The sequence below is a fragment of the Episyrphus balteatus genome, chromosome 3, assembly GCF_945859705.1.
Source record: "Episyrphus balteatus chromosome 3, idEpiBalt1.1, whole genome shotgun sequence".
NCBI lineage: Eukaryota > Metazoa > Arthropoda > Insecta > Diptera > Syrphidae > Episyrphus > Episyrphus balteatus.
Window position 1 is genome coordinate 122,770,931 of NC_079136.1, and position 20,593 is coordinate 122,791,523.

The 20,593-nt window shown below is 32.3% G+C and overlaps 2 protein-coding genes across 5 annotated transcripts in view; one reads left to right on the top strand and one right to left on the bottom strand.

Moving 5' to 3' along the window:
* The window catches only part of LOC129916155 (40S ribosomal protein S21), a 329,284-nt gene that overhangs the window by 71,967 nt on the left and 236,724 nt on the right, over positions 1-20,593 (top strand). The gene's annotated exons all lie outside the window — the stretch shown is intronic.
* LOC129916146 (prolyl endopeptidase FAP) overlaps positions 1-20,593 on the bottom strand; it is a 119,453-nt gene that overhangs the window by 19,485 nt on the left and 79,375 nt on the right. For all 4 annotated transcript variants that reach the window (XR_008772411.1, XR_008772410.1, XR_008772412.1 and 1 more), the window contains 3 exons: positions 15,592-15,719; positions 15,239-15,450; positions 14,973-15,144 (listed from right to left, as the gene is read on the bottom strand). Coding sequence is in view for 1 of the 4 variants with exons in the window: in XM_055995945.1 (XP_055851920.1) it covers positions 14,973-15,144; positions 15,239-15,450; positions 15,592-15,719 (512 nt within the window). In the remaining 3 variants the exon portion in view is untranslated. The remainder of the gene's footprint in view (positions 1-14,972; positions 15,145-15,238; positions 15,451-15,591; positions 15,720-20,593) is intronic.

Sequence of the window (20,593 nt, forward strand, 5' to 3'; positions counted from 1 at the left end):
CTTTTTTTTTTGTTAATGTGAAGCCTTTTTGCATACGAAAGAGAATTCTTGAAGATTTAAAATTCAAAAATTTTGTTGAAGCACGTTTCTCTTAAAGTATCTAAGCCCCTTGAGGAGAAGTCTAATGTAGTTGAACCGCCAAACCGAAAATTATGGTAAAACCCCATTTTGCTTGAGGAACTCTATTTTTTTGTGAATACAAAAAAAAATAAAATTTAAATCAGCGATAACCCACGCAATGAAAACCGAAACACGACGACGATGAAGAAAAAAACTTCTTTCAATCGAGGGCCCTAATCAAGCCGCAGAGAATCGTGCAACAATAAAAAAAATTTTGACGATGTTGTTGGCGGAATTTTTTTTTTTTCCTAATTTTGTGTTCATGTTTTTTTTATCACGCAACAAGTTTTAGGCGAATTGTTGTTTTTGAATGAATTTATTGTCAAAAGGTTAGAAGGTATAGATTTTCGTTTTGGCACAGTTGAATTCAGGCTGAAAGGAGCATGTTTTTTTTTTTTTTTTTTTTTTGTTGGGGGTAAAATTTATGATAATCTCTTTTCAAGGTTTTATGAGCATTTCTTGATATAAATCTATCTTCTCCCTATCCATCGTTGCTTCTATAGAGCTTCTTTACTGCTGTTTGCTGTGTGGTAATGGTGATGGTGATGAAGAAGGAAAATATGTAAATCGAGGTATTTAAAGCTTATTTATGGGTTTTTAGCCAAAAGTGATAGATCTCTTCTGCTATTTCGACTTGGGGAATAATTTTAAATGGAACAAACGAAGCATTCGAATCATTTGTCAAGTTAATTTGCTTGTTAGATGGAGAGTACTAATTGGATCTTACCCAAAAACCGACTAATTTCCCCCACTCCCCTTGAAAAAAAATTAAACACTGAAAGTCTTATTTATATTTGTTAGTAAATTTAGTGATTCAAGTCTTGTTTTTCTAATTTTTTAGTCGTTTTAAACTAATAAGCAAACACTCAATTAAATTTCAATGTGCTTCTTATACCCGTTTAATAACCCCTTTTAAACACTTTTCCAATGTTTGCAAATGTAATTATATGTGTATACGTCAAAATAGTGTAAGGGTGACATTATTTAAAGTGTTAGTTGATAGTCAGACAATGTGTCAGAAATGAATTATTCAAATTATATTAAGAGTATTCAAGTTTTGAAATGAACACTTCTTGTAAAACGTATATAATGAAGAAATGATTTTTGGGTTTGAGGATTTTTGAATTTAGATTTTGGAATGACAATGACTTGTAACAAATGATTTATTGTGGTTATTTTTAGTTTAAAATTGTTAAATGATATCTCTTCCAGTGTTTTATATCATTTTTCATTTTGAAATGAAAGAAACTTAATGAAATAAATCATTAGAACTGTTTTCAAAGTTGAGTGGTTGATAGTGTAGACGCCATTTTGACAATGGTTTATATATATGTATATTTTTTTTTTTTTATAAAATAACAATAACAAGAGAAAATACAAATATTTATATAATATAGCAGATTTTTTCGGATCAAGATCTCGAAAAAAGTTTTGGTTTTCAGATATGAGTTCACAGTGAACAGACCTATGCATTTAGTTAAAAAAAAAATACAAATCAATTTTTTTTTTCAGATTTTCGAAAAAAATCCAAGGGGAAACATTTTCAAAAATTTCTTCCAAATCTAGCGAGTGAAACTTGAAAAGAATGGTCTGTCTTATCTCTATTCATAACTGTAAACCAAAAGTTTCTAGCAGTTCTGGTTGCTGAGTGATTTAACTGTGTGGTGTATACACTGCGGCGTATACGTACTATTTTTTTAAAATTCTTTTGTATAAGTCTGTGTTCAGAAATTAAAGGCTTTCTTTATATTTTAGATTACAGGTTCTTAAGAAAATTTTAAAAAACCGAGAAACTTTGCTGCCCCTTGCCCTTTAATTACCAAGGACACTTGTTCATTTCCAATAGTTTTAAGTCAAAAAATTCTGCTTATAGGAAAAAAAAAATGTCTAGTAATTATTTATGATTATTATTTTTTTTAATTTTTTTTACACACTCAAACGCTTTTGCATAAAAGCTTTCGTCTTAATCGATTAAAATATTTAGGCAAAGTTAGAAATTAAGAAAACGGTTCTATGACAGATACCGTTAATAACGGTATTTTTTGTATGGATTTTACATATTATTTCATTTTAATTGCTTTCTGTATGAGAAGTTTCGTTACATTTGGTACTAAAAAAATTAAATTTCCCCTCTAGGGAGTCTTCCAAAATACATAACTATACCAAATTTAAACTAAATCGAACAATTTTTTTCTTAGTATACAAAAGTCTATACAAAATAAAGTAGGGCTAAAATTTATTTAAGAATTTCAGCCGAGTTTTACGCAATTCCAGTTAGAAAATTTGCATTCTTTTGCATATATCACAATTTATAGAACGGAAAAAAAGTGGAGAAAAGGGGAGATACAAAATGTCAGCTTAAATTCAGGTCGATTACCGTACTAGGCTTTATGTTATAATTTTAATCTAATTTTATAATTTTCATTAAAAACCTATAAAAAAAAAACGTTAAATTTATTTTATAAAGTACAAAAACATCTCGGTTAAAAATTCTGGAGTATTTTTTTTAAATACAGCTCTTGTATTAAAGCAATTTTCAATACAAAAAAATATTAAAATTAATTTTAATCTTTTTTTTATATTAAATTTAAATATTTAAGTATTAAGAGTACTACTTGTAATACAAAAATAATTAGAAAATAACCTCCGTTGGTTAAATTATAATCTTTATTGTTTTTTTTTTTTAATATAATTGTATAACATTTTAATATAATTGTATTAAAATATAATACCAATTTATTAAAAACTAATATAAAAAGTATTAAATTTTAATACAATGTTATAAATCTTTTTCACGCGAATTTAGGTAGATTATTTAAATGTTAGGATGGCAACTTACTAGTTGCAAAACGCAATAGGATTTTCGAATCCCACAAAATAAACAAAACGAATTAAATAAAAAAAAATAAAAAAAGACACAAAACACGATGTGCACAATCCGGTGTGCTTCAGATCTGACAGTCGAGATTGGTAGAGAAAAAAAATGAAAAGTCTACAATAAAAGATTTACAACTGACAGCACAATAGTGCTGTCACCCGTAGCTCAGTTTTGGGGTGGGTTCGTTTGTTTTAGTTGGAGATTTTTTTTTTTATCAAATATACTACTTTTTATAGATACTTAATAAAAAGTATATCAAATTAGATATAAAAAAACAAGTTCAGGGTCGTACCTATAAGAAGGGGAGTGGGCGCCAGGAAACTTTTATGGTAGTTTACCAAACCTTGTACTGAAAATAATGTCTTCAAATAAAATTAAATAAAAGATAGAGTATTTAGTTTGAATTCTTTTAATCTAAGAAACCTTGGATAACCTGGTCTAAAACTTAGAATTTTTTCGAAAACAAAATTGACAATATAGTTTTTGATTAAAATGGCCGTGGCCAATAATTGAATTGATAGAGGTGAAAGTAAATGTAAAGCAAATCCAAAAAATAATAAAAGAACAATTCTTTGTGTCGCAGGACACAAAGGAAAATCACTTAGGGATAATTTCCGAAAGTCAAACGGTTAAGAAAAACGGTCACGGGTCCCGCAATATCGGGAAAATTCAAACGGTAGCGAAGGCCTATCGGTATCAAAATTTTACCCTTCAATTGGGCCACAAATAAACTCACTTTTTATGGAACAATTTCGAACAAAAGAATTACACAGAAAAACCCAAAATTATACTTAGCTTTTCTATCTTCAGCGGATTCTATCTCCTGTACTTCGATCTCCTCCTAGAAAACTTCTTCCTTCAAAATTATTCCCCCTCTAGGAATAATGTTCTATATCGCTCTTTAGTTACCCCAACTGGGCTTTTTCAAATAAAATTTAATTTTCCACAAAACTCGAACTTTAAAGAAAATCGCAAAAATAGTTTTTCACTAGCTCTTTTTTTTTATGTTCTCAATCCTTTGGTGGTCTTTTAAAAAGTGCCATAAAAATGGTGGGTGAAGCTCATCCATGAGGTTACGGCATATAGCCATCCTACTCAGATATTTTTGCATGGTGGTGTTCTCTTTCGGACATTCAGCAACTTCTCGCCTATTGGCTGAGATTTGCGCCGAGTTGGAAACAGCCATCGCATGCGATCCCGTGCGTTGGTGAACATGATCACCAATAGCTCAGTGGACGCATTCAACCCTTTTCCGTCAATTCCAATGTAAAAAGTTAGCGAAAAACTATTTTAGAAGAACGCGCAAAGTCCCCAGCCCAAACCGGCCCAAACTAATAATTTGAAGGAAGAATATTTTCGTCGAACGGAATCATCACCATTTTCCTTCTAAAATGGTGAGATAGAATCCGATGGATTTTGTTAGAATAAAATTACTTTAAACCCGTGGACCTTCGCGCAGATATAAGGGGAAAGAAATTCATCTACAAAGTGATTTTCCTTTTATGTTTAGACACGTTATGGTGGGCACTCGGCCATACTAAAATTACGTTGGGTGAGATATAATTCACACCTTAGTTGGACATGGGTAAATACTTCATGTCTTTTGATCCTGTGTGGGTCTTCTCTCACACACATGCTTCCAATTCACTTGTATGGTTATTTATAGGACCATCCGTCCGATTATTGATTTTGGATAGGTGTGAACCACCATTTACACCAATTTGTGCTCGTTAACCTGTTGGGGTTGCATTTCCAAGATGCTCGAAGAGTAAGCTTCTGGCTGATGGACCAGGTCTCTTAAAACTCCTCAAGTATTTTGGAGCCGCAAAAAGAAGGGGGGTTGGAAAAAGGTTAAAGGTTTTAAGAATGGGTCGTTGAAACTTGTTGTGGTAAAATTTACCGCAACAAATCCCACCCTTACCTCCTCGAAAATGTGTTTACATTTCGTAAGAACTGTAACACATTTTCAAAGACGTACCCAGGAGGTGAAAAGTGAAAAAGGATTTTCCACCAGAAAAAAAAATCAAAACAAAGCAAATTTCAATAATCAAAAATAAAAATAAAATCATAACCATTCAATAAAATTTAAAATAAGGTGTGAATTATAAAGTTAAAAAAAACATATTTTAAAAAAAATAAAGTGTGAATTATAAAAAACAAACAAAAAAAATAAACTACGTTACAAAAATTAAACTTAATCGGATGTATCTGTATACGGTTTTAAGTCTTTAACATGCCAAGTTCCGCGTTCTTTACCATTATTATCTTCAAGCACGTATGTCCAAGGTGACACACGCTTTTTAATCTTAAACGGGCCGACAAACTTCGGCGCTAGCTTGGCAGCATAGTAATTCGCGGCATCCGAGAGAGTAAAATTTCGTCGCCATACAAGTTCGCCGGGGTGATATTGAACATCACGCCGTCGAAGATTGTAAACTTCTGCAGATCGCTTAGATGCTGCTTTAATCTTCCGTTCTATATCCAATCGTAATTCTTGGAAACGGGCTCTGATCCCCTCCGGATCCTGTTCATTTTCAGAACTATCATCAATAGATGGCGCTTCTCGACCTGAAGTCACCATATCCCTCCCAAAGTTCGCATAATAAGGTGAAACACCTAAAACTTCATGCTGTGACGTGCGTATAGCACACGCCACTTTACTCAATTGTAAATCCCACACTCGGTGGTTTTCTGCTACGTAAGCCCTTAACGTCGTTTTGAGAATTTGGTTAATTCTCTCCGCAGGGTTCGCCTGCGGATGATAGTGGGCAGTAAATTTTACCTGTGACGCGTACGCCTGGCAGAGCGCTTTCAGTTCCTTGGATCGAAACTGGGGACCGTTGTCACTAACGATCACCTTGGGTATGCCGAAAAGTAGAAAAACATTGTCCTCGAGTTCCCTACAAATTGCCTTAGCAGTGGCCGACCTAAGAGCGAAGAGAAGTGGAAACTTCGTAAAATAATCAACGACGGTGAGAATATAAGTAAAACCCCTACTCGATTTTGGAAGTGGCCCTACAAGATCGATGCAAATCATTTCCCATGGTGATTTGATTCCTACCCTTTCAGACATCAGCCCAGCTGGCTTCTCATTTACCGGCTTTACTTGTTGGCAAACTTTACAACTCCTAACATATTTTGTTATATCGGCCCTCATTTTTGGCCAGTAAAACTTTGCCCCAATTCTGGCGAAAGTTTTTCTAACTCCCATGTGTCCTGCTAATGGACCATCGTGATATTCCTGTAAAATCCCTAACCGTTCGTTTTTACCTAACACTCTCTTCCATTCTTGGTTGTTTTCATGCACTATCACATGATTTGCTTTTATTAGTTTGAACAAATGACCCTGTTCAACCCTCCACGCTGGATACCTAAGCGGATTCAAATTGACCTCCGAAATCATTTTTGCCACCCAAGGGTCTACATCCTCATCTGAAATACCACCCAACTGTGGCACTCCCCGAGAGAGCATATCCGGTACCACATGCTCCTTGCCTTTGCGATGAATAATTTCAAAATCAAATTGTTGCAGCCGTATTGCCCAACGCGCTAACCTACCCTGTGGATCTTTTAAATTGTTTAACCATACTAAAGAATAGTGATCCGTTACGACAGTAAACCGAACACCTTCGATATACGGTCGCAACTTTTCAATAGCCCACAGTACAGCTAAACACTCTTTCTCCGTTGTAGAATAATTTCGTTCGTTCCTATTCAATGACCTACTAAGGTAACAGACAACCTTTTCCCCCTCGTCGAAATTCTGTGAAAGAACTGCACCAATACCGTAGTCCGAAGCGTCTGTTTGAACGACAAAAGGTCGTTTGAAATCTGGGCAAGTAAGTATTGGTGCTGTCACCAAACACTCTTTTGCCTTCCTAAAGCTATCCTCACATTCTTTAGTCCAGGTGAACTTCCTATTTTTCTTAGTTAGATCCGATAACGGTCTAAGCAGTTCCGCAAAATTTGGTACAAATCGTCGGTACCACGAAACTGTCCCTACAAAACTCCTAACTTCTTTAACATTTCTCGGTGCTGGAATCCTAACCATACTTTCCACTTTCTCTGGATCTACATGTAAACCATTTCGATCCACTATGTACCCTAAAAATTTAAGCGATGGCATGCAAAAGTTGCACTTTTCCCTACTGACTTTCAATCCCGCCTGACATAACCTTTTCATTACCTCCTCCAAAATTTCCAGATGTTTTTCGAAACTTTCGGAAATAATAATGATATCGTCTAAATAGACGAAAACGAATGGCTCCAAATCAGCACCCAAAACTGTGTCGATAAACCTCTGCCAAGTCGCTGGCGAATTGTGAAGCCCGAAAGGCATTCTTCTAAATTGAAAAAGACCCCTCCCAGGAACCGTAAAGGCGGTATAAGGCTTAGATTCCTCCTCCATAGGAATCTGCCAATACGCTGACTTAATGTCTAGCGAAGACAAGAACCTAGCACCCCGAAGCCTATCTAAAATTGAATTAATGTATGGAAGTGGATAAGCATCCCTATCTGTATTTTTATTTAACTTCCTATAGTCTACGCAGAACCTATAGGAACCATCCTTCTTCTTGACTAATAAGATTGGAGATGACCAAGCACTTGTTGATCTCTCAATGACTCCTGCTTCTAACATTTCATTTAACTCCTTATCTATATGAACCTGCATAGCCGGAGAAACCGGATAATACCTTTGCTTAATCGGTTCCGCCGACGTTCTAATTTTATGCTGAACTAATGTTGTGCACCCTAAGCCTTCAGGCATTTTCTTAAACGAATCCTCAATCCACATTTCTAATGTTTGTATTTCCCTATCACTCAAATCAGATCGTTCTGTAATAGAACATATCGAAACTGAACTGTCCGGTTCCGAAAAGTTCCACACTCGTGACCTCAAATCCGGCACAATGCCCGACAGCGCCCAAAAATCTGCGCCAAGAATCACGGTGTGTGGCAGAGTTGGTATAACTAAACATTCTACTAAAATTGCCCTATCTTCAACTACTATTGGAAGAGAGATTTTCCCTAATACTTCTACTCCAGATCCGTCTGCTAAACAAACAGAATTAATAGTGTCTTTCTTCAAAGACAAACCCAAATTCCCAAGAATTTTCCATGAGTCCCTACCTATTATGGTTCTAGATGCTCCTGAATCAAGTAAACCTAAAAATCTAGTACCATAAATGCTAATCCCTAAATGTGGTCTACTGTCCCTACCGTTTGCCTCAAGAGTAAAGTCTAAATGAATTTTTTCTACCAGCTGGTTTCCAGCAGGCAAAACCCCTAACGTCTCCGAGCTTCCCGCCCTGCTGGCGCAAGAGCCCGTTGCCCATTTCCCGAACAGCGTTGACAATTTTGTCTGTTGACCCCTACAGTCCCACAACCGAAACAACGCCTAGGAGCGGAACATCTATTTGCAAAATGGCCTGATCCATTGCAATTAAAACACCTCATCGAAGACGACCTTGATTGATTTGAAGATTGAGCCTGACGAGTAGTTCCGTTGTTCTCAGCAACAACTGAAACTCTTGGATTTTCAGATCCTACCCCAACATATGCCAGATCTGGTTCCAACAAGTTCCTATTATTCCTAACATTGGGTGGTGGAACATAATTCTCAACATTTGCCCGTACTGCCTCCAAGTTCCTACCTAAAGCTACTAGATCTGAAACACAACTTGGTTTCGCCAAACCAAGCTGAGTTTGGTAGAAAGGTGTCAGATTCCGTTGAATCATTGACAGCCTTCTACTCTCCGAAATTGACTCAGTTAACCTCCCAAACAAGTTCTGCATCGTCGCCACATAGACCCCGATCGACTCATCGTTGCCTTGTGTACGGCGTCTTATCTCCTCCAAAAGTTGATCATCGTAATTCGGTGGTAAAAACTCGAGTTTCAACTCTTTCACGAGTTCCTGCCACGAATTGACTAACATTCTAACTGCCCTATACCAAACCAAGGCTTTTCCCACAAAAAGCTCAACAGCTGCTCTAAAAAGTTGTGTTTCTGAAACCCCCCTAGCTTGACGCATCTCCTCAACTCTCTCAAGGAACGCGTTTACTGATGCACCACAGCGCTCACCAGTAAACTTCACGTCCCACTTAGCAATGTTTTGAAATTTCTCAAAATGCCCTACACCCTGCCCAGAATTCTGCATAACTCTACCTACTTCAGTATTAACCCTATCTGCCACTCCTAAACTTGTCGATGTACCGGCAGAAGTGATCATCGACTGATCTTTTGGGGATTCAGCTGAACGCTGTTCATCAACCTTTGCTTTCTCCGTTGGTTGTGGTTCAATTCTTTCCTTAGTTTGTTTTTCATCCGTTTTATCACCCTTTGAAGGATCTTCATCATCATCATCTAATTCCCCTAATGCCATAACTAATTTGTTTTTTAGAACCTGCTTGCTCTTATCATGCTTCTCCCCTTCGGGTATCGATCTGTCTAATCTCCTAAGTCCCCATTCTACCTTCGTGAGAATTTTCTCAGACTTTGAAGTATCCGACTTCGAAAGATTTTGCAATAATTTCCCTATTTCCACTAATTTCTTTTCAACTGCTGCTTCATCTTCTTCAAAAGTGAATGGATAAGCAGCAGGCACAAATGAATTCCTACGTTCCAGTTTTAAAGCTGCCCTAAGCGCCTTGCGCATATCTTCGACGGATCCTACTGTTAAATCCCTACATTGTATCTCATACGTAATCTCATCTTGAGATAATCTATTAACTTGACTCAGATCCATAATTAAAATCAATAACGAAAACCAAAAAAAAAATAATTTAAAAAATATTTAAAATCAAAAAAAATTATCGAAAAATAAAACTCGCACTGTGGCAACACTGATTGGAATGAATTAAAAGTACAAAAAAAATTATTATATCCCCAAATCAATAAAAAAGGTTATAAAAAAAAAATCGCTGAAAAAAAGTATCAAAAAAAATATGTAATAAAAAATAAACACAAAGTGGCAGCCCTGCGTACTTGATTGCAAAAATGTAATTTATAACTCTCCAAAAATATGTCAAATAACATAAATGTCAATCTCATACACGAAGTAGAAAGAGACAACACTATTTACTTCGTTTCAATATTGAATATGATGAACAAAAAAGATGGCGGCAAATAATAATGAAAAAAAAAAAAATATTCCACGAATGCAAAAAAAATGAAAGACAATTGAAAACAATATAGACTAAGGAATTGAACGCAATAAAATTTAAAATGAAAGAAAAAAACAATAAAAAAAATGTATGACTCACTTTTGTAAAGGTTAAAAAAAATCCACAAACTATGTACATACATATATCCTTATCCTGCTTGCTTTGTATATATGTTCATACATATGTGCATTCACAGCACCCAAGAATTCCGTACACTGGGCTTTAGAAGTCGATAATAAAATAACCCCTTTCACAGCCAAACCTAAGGGTTGAAAAAAAATACACCAAGTAAATATTTTTATACAATAATAGAAAAAAAACACTTCCCTAAAACACAAAATTAACCACAAATAAGGCACGTAAAATTTGGATGTAATTTTTCCTCAGAGCGAAAACACAAAGAGAAGCCCCACGTTTGGACGCCAATTGTTATAAATCTTTTTCACGCGAATTTAGGTAGATTATTTAAATGTTAGGATGGCAACTTACTAGTTGCAAAACGCAATAGGATTTTCGAATCCCACAAAATAAACAAAACGAATTAAATAAAAAAAAATAAAAAAAGACACAAAACACGATGTGCACAATCCGGTGTGCTTCAGATCTGACAGTCGAGATTGGTAGAGAAAAAAAATGAAAAGTCTACAATAAAAGATTTACAACTGACAGCACAATAGTGCTGTCACCCGTAGCTCAGTTTTGGGGTGGGTTCGTTTGTTTTAGTTGGAGATTTTTTTTTTTATCAAATATACTACTTTTTATAGATACTTAATAAAAAGTATATCAAATTAGATATAAAAAAACAAGTTCAGGGTCGTACCTATAAGAAGGGGAGTGGGCGCCAGGAAACTTTTATGGTAGTTTACCAAACCTTGTACTGAAAATAATGTCTTCAAATAAAATTAAATAAAAGATAGAGTATTTAGTTTGAATTCTTTTAATCTAAGAAACCTTGGATAACCTGGTCTAAAACTTAGAATTTTTTCGAAAACAAAATTGACAATATAGTTTTTGATTAAAATGGCCGTGGCCAATAATTGAATTGATAGAGGTGAAAGTAAATGTAAAGCAAATCCAAAAAATAATAAAAGAACAATTCTTTGTGTCGCAGGACACAAAGGAAAATCACTTAGGGATAATTTCCGAAAGTCAAACGGTTAAGAAAAACGGTCACGGGTCCCGCAATATCGGGAAAATTCAAACGGTAGCGAAGGCCTATCGGTATCAAAATTTTACCCTTCAATTGGGCCACAAATAAACTCACTTTTTATGGAACAATTTCGAACAAAAGAATTACACAGAAAAACCCAAAATTATACTTAGCTTTTCTATCTTCAGCGGATTCTATCTCCTGTACTTCGATCTCCTCCTAGAAAACTTCTTCCTTCAAAATTATTCCCCCTCTAGGAATAATGTTCTATATCGCTCTTTAGTTACCCCAACTGGGCTTTTTCAAATAAAATTTAATTTTCCACAAAACTCGAACTTTAAAGAAAATCGCAAAAATAGTTTTTCACTAGCTCTTTTTTTTTATGTTCTCAATCCTTTGGTGGTCTTTTAAAAAGTGCCATAAAAATGGTGGGTGAAGCTCATCCATGAGGTTACGGCATATAGCCATCCTACTCAGATATTTTTGCATGGTGGTGTTCTCTTTCGGACATTCAGCAACTTCTCGCCTATTGGCTGAGATTTGCGCCGAGTTGGAAACAGCCATCGCATGCGATCCCGTGCGTTGGTGAACATGATCACCAATAGCTCAGTGGACGCATTCAACCCTTTTCCGTCAATTCCAATGTAAAAAGTTAGCGAAAAACTATTTTAGAAGAACGCGCAAAGTCCCCAGCCCAAACCGGCCCAAACTAATAATTTGAAGGAAGAATATTTTCGTCGAACGGAATCATCACCATTTTCCTTCTAAAATGGTGAGATAGAATCCGATGGATTTTGTTAGAATAAAATTACTTTAAACCCGTGGACCTTCGCGCAGATATAAGGGGAAAGAAATTCATCTACAAAGTGATTTTCCTTTTATGTTTAGACACGTTATGGTGGGCACTCGGCCATACTAAAATTACGTTGGGTGAGATATAATTCACACCTTAGTTGGACATGGGTAAATACTTCATGTCTTTTGATCCTGTGTGGGTCTTCTCTCACACACATGCTTCCAATTCACTTGTATGGTTATTTATAGGACCATCCGTCCGATTATTGATTTTGGATAGGTGTGAACCACCATTTACACCAATTTGTGCTCGTTAACCTGTTGGGGTTGCATTTCCAAGATGCTCGAAGAGTAAGCTTCTGGCTGATGGACCAGGTCTCTTAAAACTCCTCAAGTATTTTGGAGCCGCAAAAAGAAGGGGGGTTGGAAAAAGGTTAAAGGTTTTAAGAATGGGTCGTTGAAACTTGTTGTGGTAAAATTTACCGCAACAACAAGAATATTATATTTTAATCAAATGACAGCAGCAGCCATTTTAAAAAAGAAAAAAAAATCCGCATTGTTTGAGGTACCTTTTAAAAAAAAAAAAAATTAAAATAAAAAATTGTAAATTTGTACTAATTTGAAGGCGCTTTGTGTTTTTTCGTAGCAAAATACATACATTTCAGATGAATGCTACATGTTTGATAAAGATAAAGATAAGATAAAATACTAAAATAATACATTTTATTAACTTTCAATACATTTGGTATTGAATTGAAATATTTTTGTTTATCTTTTAAGAAAATTCTTAATAGAAATTCATATAAAAAGATAAAATTTGAATATACATTTAAAATTGAATACATTTGATATTAAATTCTAATATAAACTGTATCATTTTTTAATACAACTACCTATATTAAATTTTAATACATTTTGTATTAACTAAAAATTTTAATATTTGTCATGTATTAAATCTGGTGTAGACCTATATGTTACCCAAAAAGTATTAAAAAATTACTCCAGAAATTTTAACTGTGATCTTTTAGAATGTTTTTTTTTGTAATACGCAATACAAAAAATTGTTGTATCATTACACTGGTTAACAAAATTAAACTTTATTTTTGTTGCCGAAACAAAAATATACTTTTCTGAAGGTTTTTGGTGTGCTGAACTCGAATCTGAAGTCAAAAAAAATTAATCAGCTCCCGTTTTTTAAATATTACCGTTAGAAAATGCAGTACTTCGGACCTTATTCTTTTATATCAGGAAAATTTTTTGAGCATATTTAGTAACGGTTTTCATAAGTACTATTTACCACCTTTTTAAATCTGTTTAAATCTTTCCGATATCTTTTTTACTGCCCGAGATATCCTAAGTTGTTTGGTATTTTTATAAATTTTATAACGTCATTATCTTCTTTTTGATATATGAAGCCAAACCCACTTACTTAAGTTTGAGATATCTCGGACAATATAAAAGATATTGAAAAGATTTAGACAGGTGTCGAAAGATGGAAAACAGTTCTTATAGAAACCGTTAATAAATATGCTCAAACAATTTTCTTTATACAAAATAATAAGGTCCGAAGAATTCAAAAAAACGTATTTTTGCATTTTCTAACGGTAATATCTGAAAAACGGGAGCTGATTAGTTGTTTCTGACTTCGGATTCGAGTTCAGCACACCAAAAACCTTCAGAAAAGTATATTTTTGTTTCGGCAACAAAACCCTTGTAAACCAGTGTTATTAACGGTACCTGCCATAGAACCGTTTTTTTTTTCAAATCCGATTATCTCCGAAACTGCTTATTCGATTTCAACGAAACTTTTTGTGAAGAAGCATTTATATAATTTAAATATAAGCCAAAAATAAAATTTTGAAAAAAATAATTTTTGGATTTTTAAAAAATTTTGAAAAAATTTATTTGAAAAATCAAATTTTCGAAAACGGTACATTGAATTTTTTTTTAATTTTGTTTTTAGATGTTGATTAGTGATTTCTACAGAATGGCATACCAATTTTATTTTAAAACTTTTTTTCCAAAAAATTATTTATAAAAAATTTGTTTTTTAAAAAACCTCTCTAACGATTTTGAAAATTTTTTTTTCTAAAAATGCATCTTAATATATCAATCAATGCTGCATACTTGTTTTGGAGGGCAATTTAATTTCAGAATTTATTTTATTTTTTTTTTTTAAACGAATTTTATTTTTTTTTTTCCAAATTTCTATATAAAAAGTCTTAAAAATTTAAGCAACTTTAACTCTAAGAGCAAGTTCGTGCGACCCAGTCGTGCATTTTATTTTATATACCTACATAATATACAAATTTCCAAAATAAAAAATGTTAATTGTATATAAAAGTAAATATTTTTCGATACATCAAATAAAATTTCACGGAAATTCATTGGTCCTTCATTAAAAAATTGAATTTTCCAAAAAAAAAATTTGAATATTTGAATTCCTGAAACATTTTCAAAATATTTCTGTATTTCCCAATTAACTTTGAATGTTTGCCTGACATTTATTTATTTATTTTATATTTCATGGGAATAAACCATTTCATTGAACAATTGTTTTTAACATGAATTATTTACAAATCAATTACAAAACAATTCTCTTCATTAGCAAATATTTATTTCAAACTTAATTGATTTCTTTACTATTTCCATGGTAAAAGTACAACTAGGTATTTCTATATATACCTAAATCAATATGCCACAAATTTTCTATTTTATTTCCTTCCACAAAGTCCTTGAAGTCCCTTTTAAAAATTCCCAATGGGCACATAAATTCTCCTAGCTACCCATAATATCCCCTCACAAATCTTCCTAAAAACCCAATATAAAACAAAAACCTCCAACATGGCGGCTGTAAAACTTACCTTAACGATCTAATTTCCGGATACAAATATGCATTCGCATTGCCGCCATTCGATGTCGTTCCATACCAAGCAAAATGCTGTTCATGCACCATTGAATCATTAAACGACCCATAAAGCATTAGATGCCCATCGTCAGACATCCAAATGGCATGATTCGTATGTAGAATTTCCTCTGTGTAGGATGCAATTGTACAAAAGGAGGTACAAATATAAAGGTAAAAGAACAAAAATCAACAAAAAAGACAAAAAAAAAAAAAAAAAACTACCTTCATAAAGCCAATCCGGTATGCCATTGTAGACTATACCCGGAACCGCATCCTTTGTCACCCGATAAACTTGATTCGAACGCGGTCCTGGTATATAATAGATGTCGTAGTTGTACACTAGAATGAGATAGTTGCCAGATGGTGTGAAACGTGCATAATGCAGATACGGCCATTCATCAACGTGTGCGTCTATTTTGATTTTAATGCTTTCACTATTCCCAAGAGAAAATAGAATAGAAGAAAAAAACAAACAAAAAAAAAAGAGAGAGATAAGAAATAGAAACCCGCAATTCAATATTGATTTTTAGGATTTTATAAGTCACATTCACTCTGTTCTTCTCCAAAAAACCCACCTCGTTTGAATATCAAACACCGTATACTGGGCCAAATACGAGTGTCGGAAGAGTTTGACGACATTTTGTGCCAGCAATATAAATCTTTTATCTGCCGAAATTGAAAAAGTGTGTGGTGCGAGTGTTTTCTGAAAAAAACAAAAAAAAAAATTAAAAAAAAGAAACAAAATTTATTGCCAAGTGAACGATGAAGAAGATTTTTAGTGCTGCCATCTGCTGACAAATATCAAAAAAAAAAATTTTAATTAAAACAAAAAAAATTATTTTTAAATAAAATTAAAGTATTAAATTGAATTTTATTTATTGTATTTTTATTTATATCAGAAGAGAAAAAATCAACACGCACAATTTGGTGACAGAGGTTTTATCCTGTTTGATTAAAATTGCCATCGCCGCTGTCAGGACTCGAGGGCAATAATTACAGGGTTCTCGTTTTGAAAAGATAATAACCTGCCAGCTATGATTGTTTCAACGTGCTGGGGCGGTAACGTAGCATTTCGTTTTTCTGGTGTTGGTGGTTGGCAGAGAGGGTTAATAATATAATTAAATTAAAGTCGTAATTTTATTAAATTTGCCTCAACAAAACAAGAATGCGGAGTGATATTTAAATCGATTGTTGTATGCGGTTCATTTAATTTTGCAAATTATACAGACAATATGGTTTTTTTTTTTCCATTTGGTTCCATTTAAAATTAAAATTTATTTGATTTTTGTCTCGAAATGAGTGAAGATGAGATGGAGTTTTGAAAACTAGATTTATGTTTTGTTATCCGACTTATAAATGATGGGCTTCACATCATTCATTATTATGACAGGTTGGGGATTAATGATATATTTTAATACATGTGTGTGAGTTTAAAATTGGGGTTAAAATTAAATATAGGTAAAAAGGATACATATTAGTCAGATAGACAAAATCTGATATTAGGATCAAATGAATTTTTTAGAGATGAAACCTTTTTTTTTTTTTGTGTTGTGTGTAGGTTAATCTGAAAAAGGGTTAACAATTTTACCGAAATTAATACATATAAGGGATTTAGAGGACAACAAATAGCAATGTTTATGCTTTTTTTATTTCAGTAATTTCATTTATAATCTTTGAAGAGTAAAAAAAGCAAATTTAAAAAATGTATAGATACCTTGTGTCAATTGAGTTGAAATTTTGATTAAATTTTTAATACACAGATTAATTTTTAAGGTCTTTTACCGGTGATTGTAGTAAAAATTAAATTCAGGATCAATCTTTGACAGATATAAACATTAAATGAATTAAGGTTTTATTTTATTTTAAGAAAATTAAATTTTTGGAAAATAAGTGCAAAATCGGGATTTTTCATAACAACACTTGTGTAGTGCGAGATTACGTAGTTTTTTTTTTTTTGACAGGAGGAAATCTTCAAAAGACACTTGGCAGTATTCGACACCAATTAGTGTGGGACTCTTAACCACTAAAACCACCTCTTTTTTTAGGACAAATCTTATATATCTATAAAAATAAATTAATTTATGTAATCTCGCACTATACACAAGTGTTCTTATGAAAAATCCCGATTTTTCACTTATTTACCAAAAATTTGATTACATAAATTGTAATAACATTTTTGTTGTGACCTTCTATTTATCTATTTAATATTGCGTTGCACAATGCTTATTTTTTTTTTTTTTTGCTTTCGATATGAAGGTAAATTTTTTGAGAGGTATTAAAAACTGACCTTTCTTGTATACTCTAAAGGAAATTTGTCTGCATCTTATGGTTTTTAAGATAAAATGATTTAAGAGAGCTCTTTTTTTTGTGGTGATAACGACTTTGATATCGATGAACCATGGCAGCCACCACAAAAAAGTGACGCCATTTTCTAACGTTACACTCTCGCACTTTCGCAGTGCGGCAAAAAATATCAATTAAAAATAAATTATTAGAGATACAAAAATCTTCTATAGCTTATTTGAAAGATAATAACATAAAGCTTAATCCAAATGAAGGATTTTTAAAAATTCCGTCATTTAATAGGGTAAACAGGGGTAAAACGGAAAGATGAAATTTGGGCTAAAATCTAAACGCGAAGTTGTTGATGAGATTAATTTAAGAATAACTGTATTTAAGAATAAAATTCTAAAAAATTTTGAAACTAAGCTATAACGTTTTGTTTGAACGTTGTACACGTGTTTGGGCTATGAGAAAATGATGATTTTGGGTAAAAGAAATTTTTTTTTTGACAATTCTAAAGGTGCCAGGTGAAAGATGAGAGAAAAAAAAATAGGCGTGTGATACGGATTTTTTTCCAACATTCTGCGTTTCGAAATATGAATTTTTGAAAAAATCCTTGTTTTTTAGCGGTATTTTTGGGTAATTTTTGATTTTTAGCTTTTTTTGGAGCGTTCAAACTTATAGGACATGTAGGTTTTGGCCTTATGCATACATGTGCAAAAACTTGGAACCGTTTAGTGAGTTTTGACTGAATAACGGAAGAAACAAGTTTTTAAAAAACACGTTTTTTGACCGTTTTTAACCGATTTTAACCGATTTTCATCGTTTTTTAATTTTATCTTTTATTCTTTAATAGATACAGGAATAAAGTATAAATGGAGTAATGATAGACCATGACTACGACTATATGAGTGCGAAGTTTCAATCATTTTCGTAAACACAATTTTGATATAACGGTAAAATAAAATTTTAGAATTCAACAGGTTATAATTTTTGACCAAGAGCAGATAGAAATTTTATTAAACTTTTATGAGCATCCTGATATTATTACCTTTTATTTGGTATATAACACATAACGGTACCGTAATCTTAGTCTGGAAATTCGACATGGTTGACTTTAAAAAATTCTAACTTCTCTTGTAGGCATCTTTGAAATGAGATTGATATGTCATATGAAAGGTGAAATAAGCTTTCACGTGGTATATATTTTTTATAGGTTGTCAAACAAAAAAAAAATTGATTCCATAGTGTGAGAACATAAAAATAAATGTTTTTTTTTGCTTTTTTTGATGAAATTTCATCGAGTTTAAAAAATTCTAGCTCTTTTTGTAGATGTCTCATAGACTTGATCGATATATATATATATATTTTGAGCTAAGACAATAAGCTTTTCAAAAAAATGGAATTAATGACGTGAGAAGATAAAAATTCATGTTTTCTTTGCTTTTTTTTATGGAAATGATTGTTTTCCATAAACTGTTTTTATACTTTTTGCGCATAGTAAAAATTTAAGTATGGCTTTATGAAATATAAGGTGAAATATTTCACATGATATAAAAGTTTTTATAGGTTGTCATTGAAAAAAATTGATTCAATAGCGTGAGAAGATAAAATTATATGTTTTTGTTGCCTTTTTTGATGAAAATTGATCGAGTTCAAAAAATTCTACCTCTTTTTATAGATGTCTAATAGACATGATCTATATATAGGTATATTTTGAGCTGAAGAAATCAGCTTTAGGTGGTATAAAATTTAGTGATTTTTTCACTTTTTTCATAAGAAATGATTGTTTTTAATAAATTATTTTAATACTTTTCGAGCATTGTAAAAATTTCAAAATTGTCTTATTCTTTAAAAGAAATATTAAGCTTTTTAATGGTATAATTTTTTTTGTGAGCTTTTAAAATAAAAAAAATTAATATAGTGAGAAAAGAAAAAAGGTAATTTTTTTTAGCTTTTTCTTGTAAATTATGATTGTTTGAAATAAATAAATATCTTAGGCGTTTTAAGTGTTGAAAAAAAGTAATAGGCGAAAGGGGCTCGGTATTCGAAGATTTACGTGGTATTATACCTAATAAGTTTTCTATACAAAATTTAAGACAGATTTATTAATACGATTCAAATAAACATTTTATTTCATGGAAAAGTATTTGTATGATCAGAGGTTGTAGAAAACTTAACGAAACTCACCTAATTGCAATCACATAACACTCGATTAACTTTATTCTTCATAAACTTATATACGAAAAAGCAACCTTAACACAAATCAATTTTTCTCCATCAGATAATTCCTTAACTTATTTGATGGTTCAATAAGCTTATATATTCTATCTCGATGAAATCAATAAAATAAATATTAACCATTCAAGCAAATTTGATATTGATTTATTGTAATGCTTCGTTAAGCATTAATTTCATTTAACATATTTATACCCACCTACGAAATCAACTACATATACAACATGATCCTATTGAAAGCAAAAGTCTTATCAAGGCTTAATTTTCATTTAATTACATACCTCAATTTACATATATTTGCAAGAAGGTTGGTATAAATACGAAGAAAGAAAGAAGAAAAAATATAATTCCATTCAACTTTATTTATAGCTCTCACATTTCAATTTACTTCGAATAATAATAAAAGTATATTCTTCCTTTGAATATATTACTATTCTCCCCTTTAGGGAATTCATTTCATGCTGATTTGCTGAATTCTGTGTCTGCTTAAATTATCGCACAAATCGAATAATATTATACTTTGGTTGTTTTGCTATTTTTTTTTTTTTTTGTTATAGTATTTCTGTATGAATGTTGTTAATAACAAAATTCTTGACCCATAATGTAACAAATCTTCTTAACACACACAAGGACTTTTTCCTTTCTTTTTCCATCGTCATTTTGCCATCTTCGTTGTTGTCTTTTATTCAATAAAAATCTAATAAATATTCATAAGTCACCATGTGAATCTTGTAGCATTCTTTGGCAGTCAGATAGTACACAAGTTACAAGAAAAAGGAAGTAGAAAATCTGCTAGAAAAATCTTCAGACAAAAAACCCTGCTATGAATTCAAATTTGTGTGTGTTGTTCTTTTTTTTTTTGTTTTGTTTCTTTGTTGTCCTTGTTCTTGGTTTATGATTTATGCATACATAATAAAGTTTTTCTTCTTGATGAAGATAAAAAAAAAAAAAAACAAACATAAAAATAATCTTAAATAAAAATAATAAAGTGGGAGCACTGGAATTTTATAGGGTGTCTCAGTGGAAATTGCCTGTTTGAGATTTTAAAACTGCAAG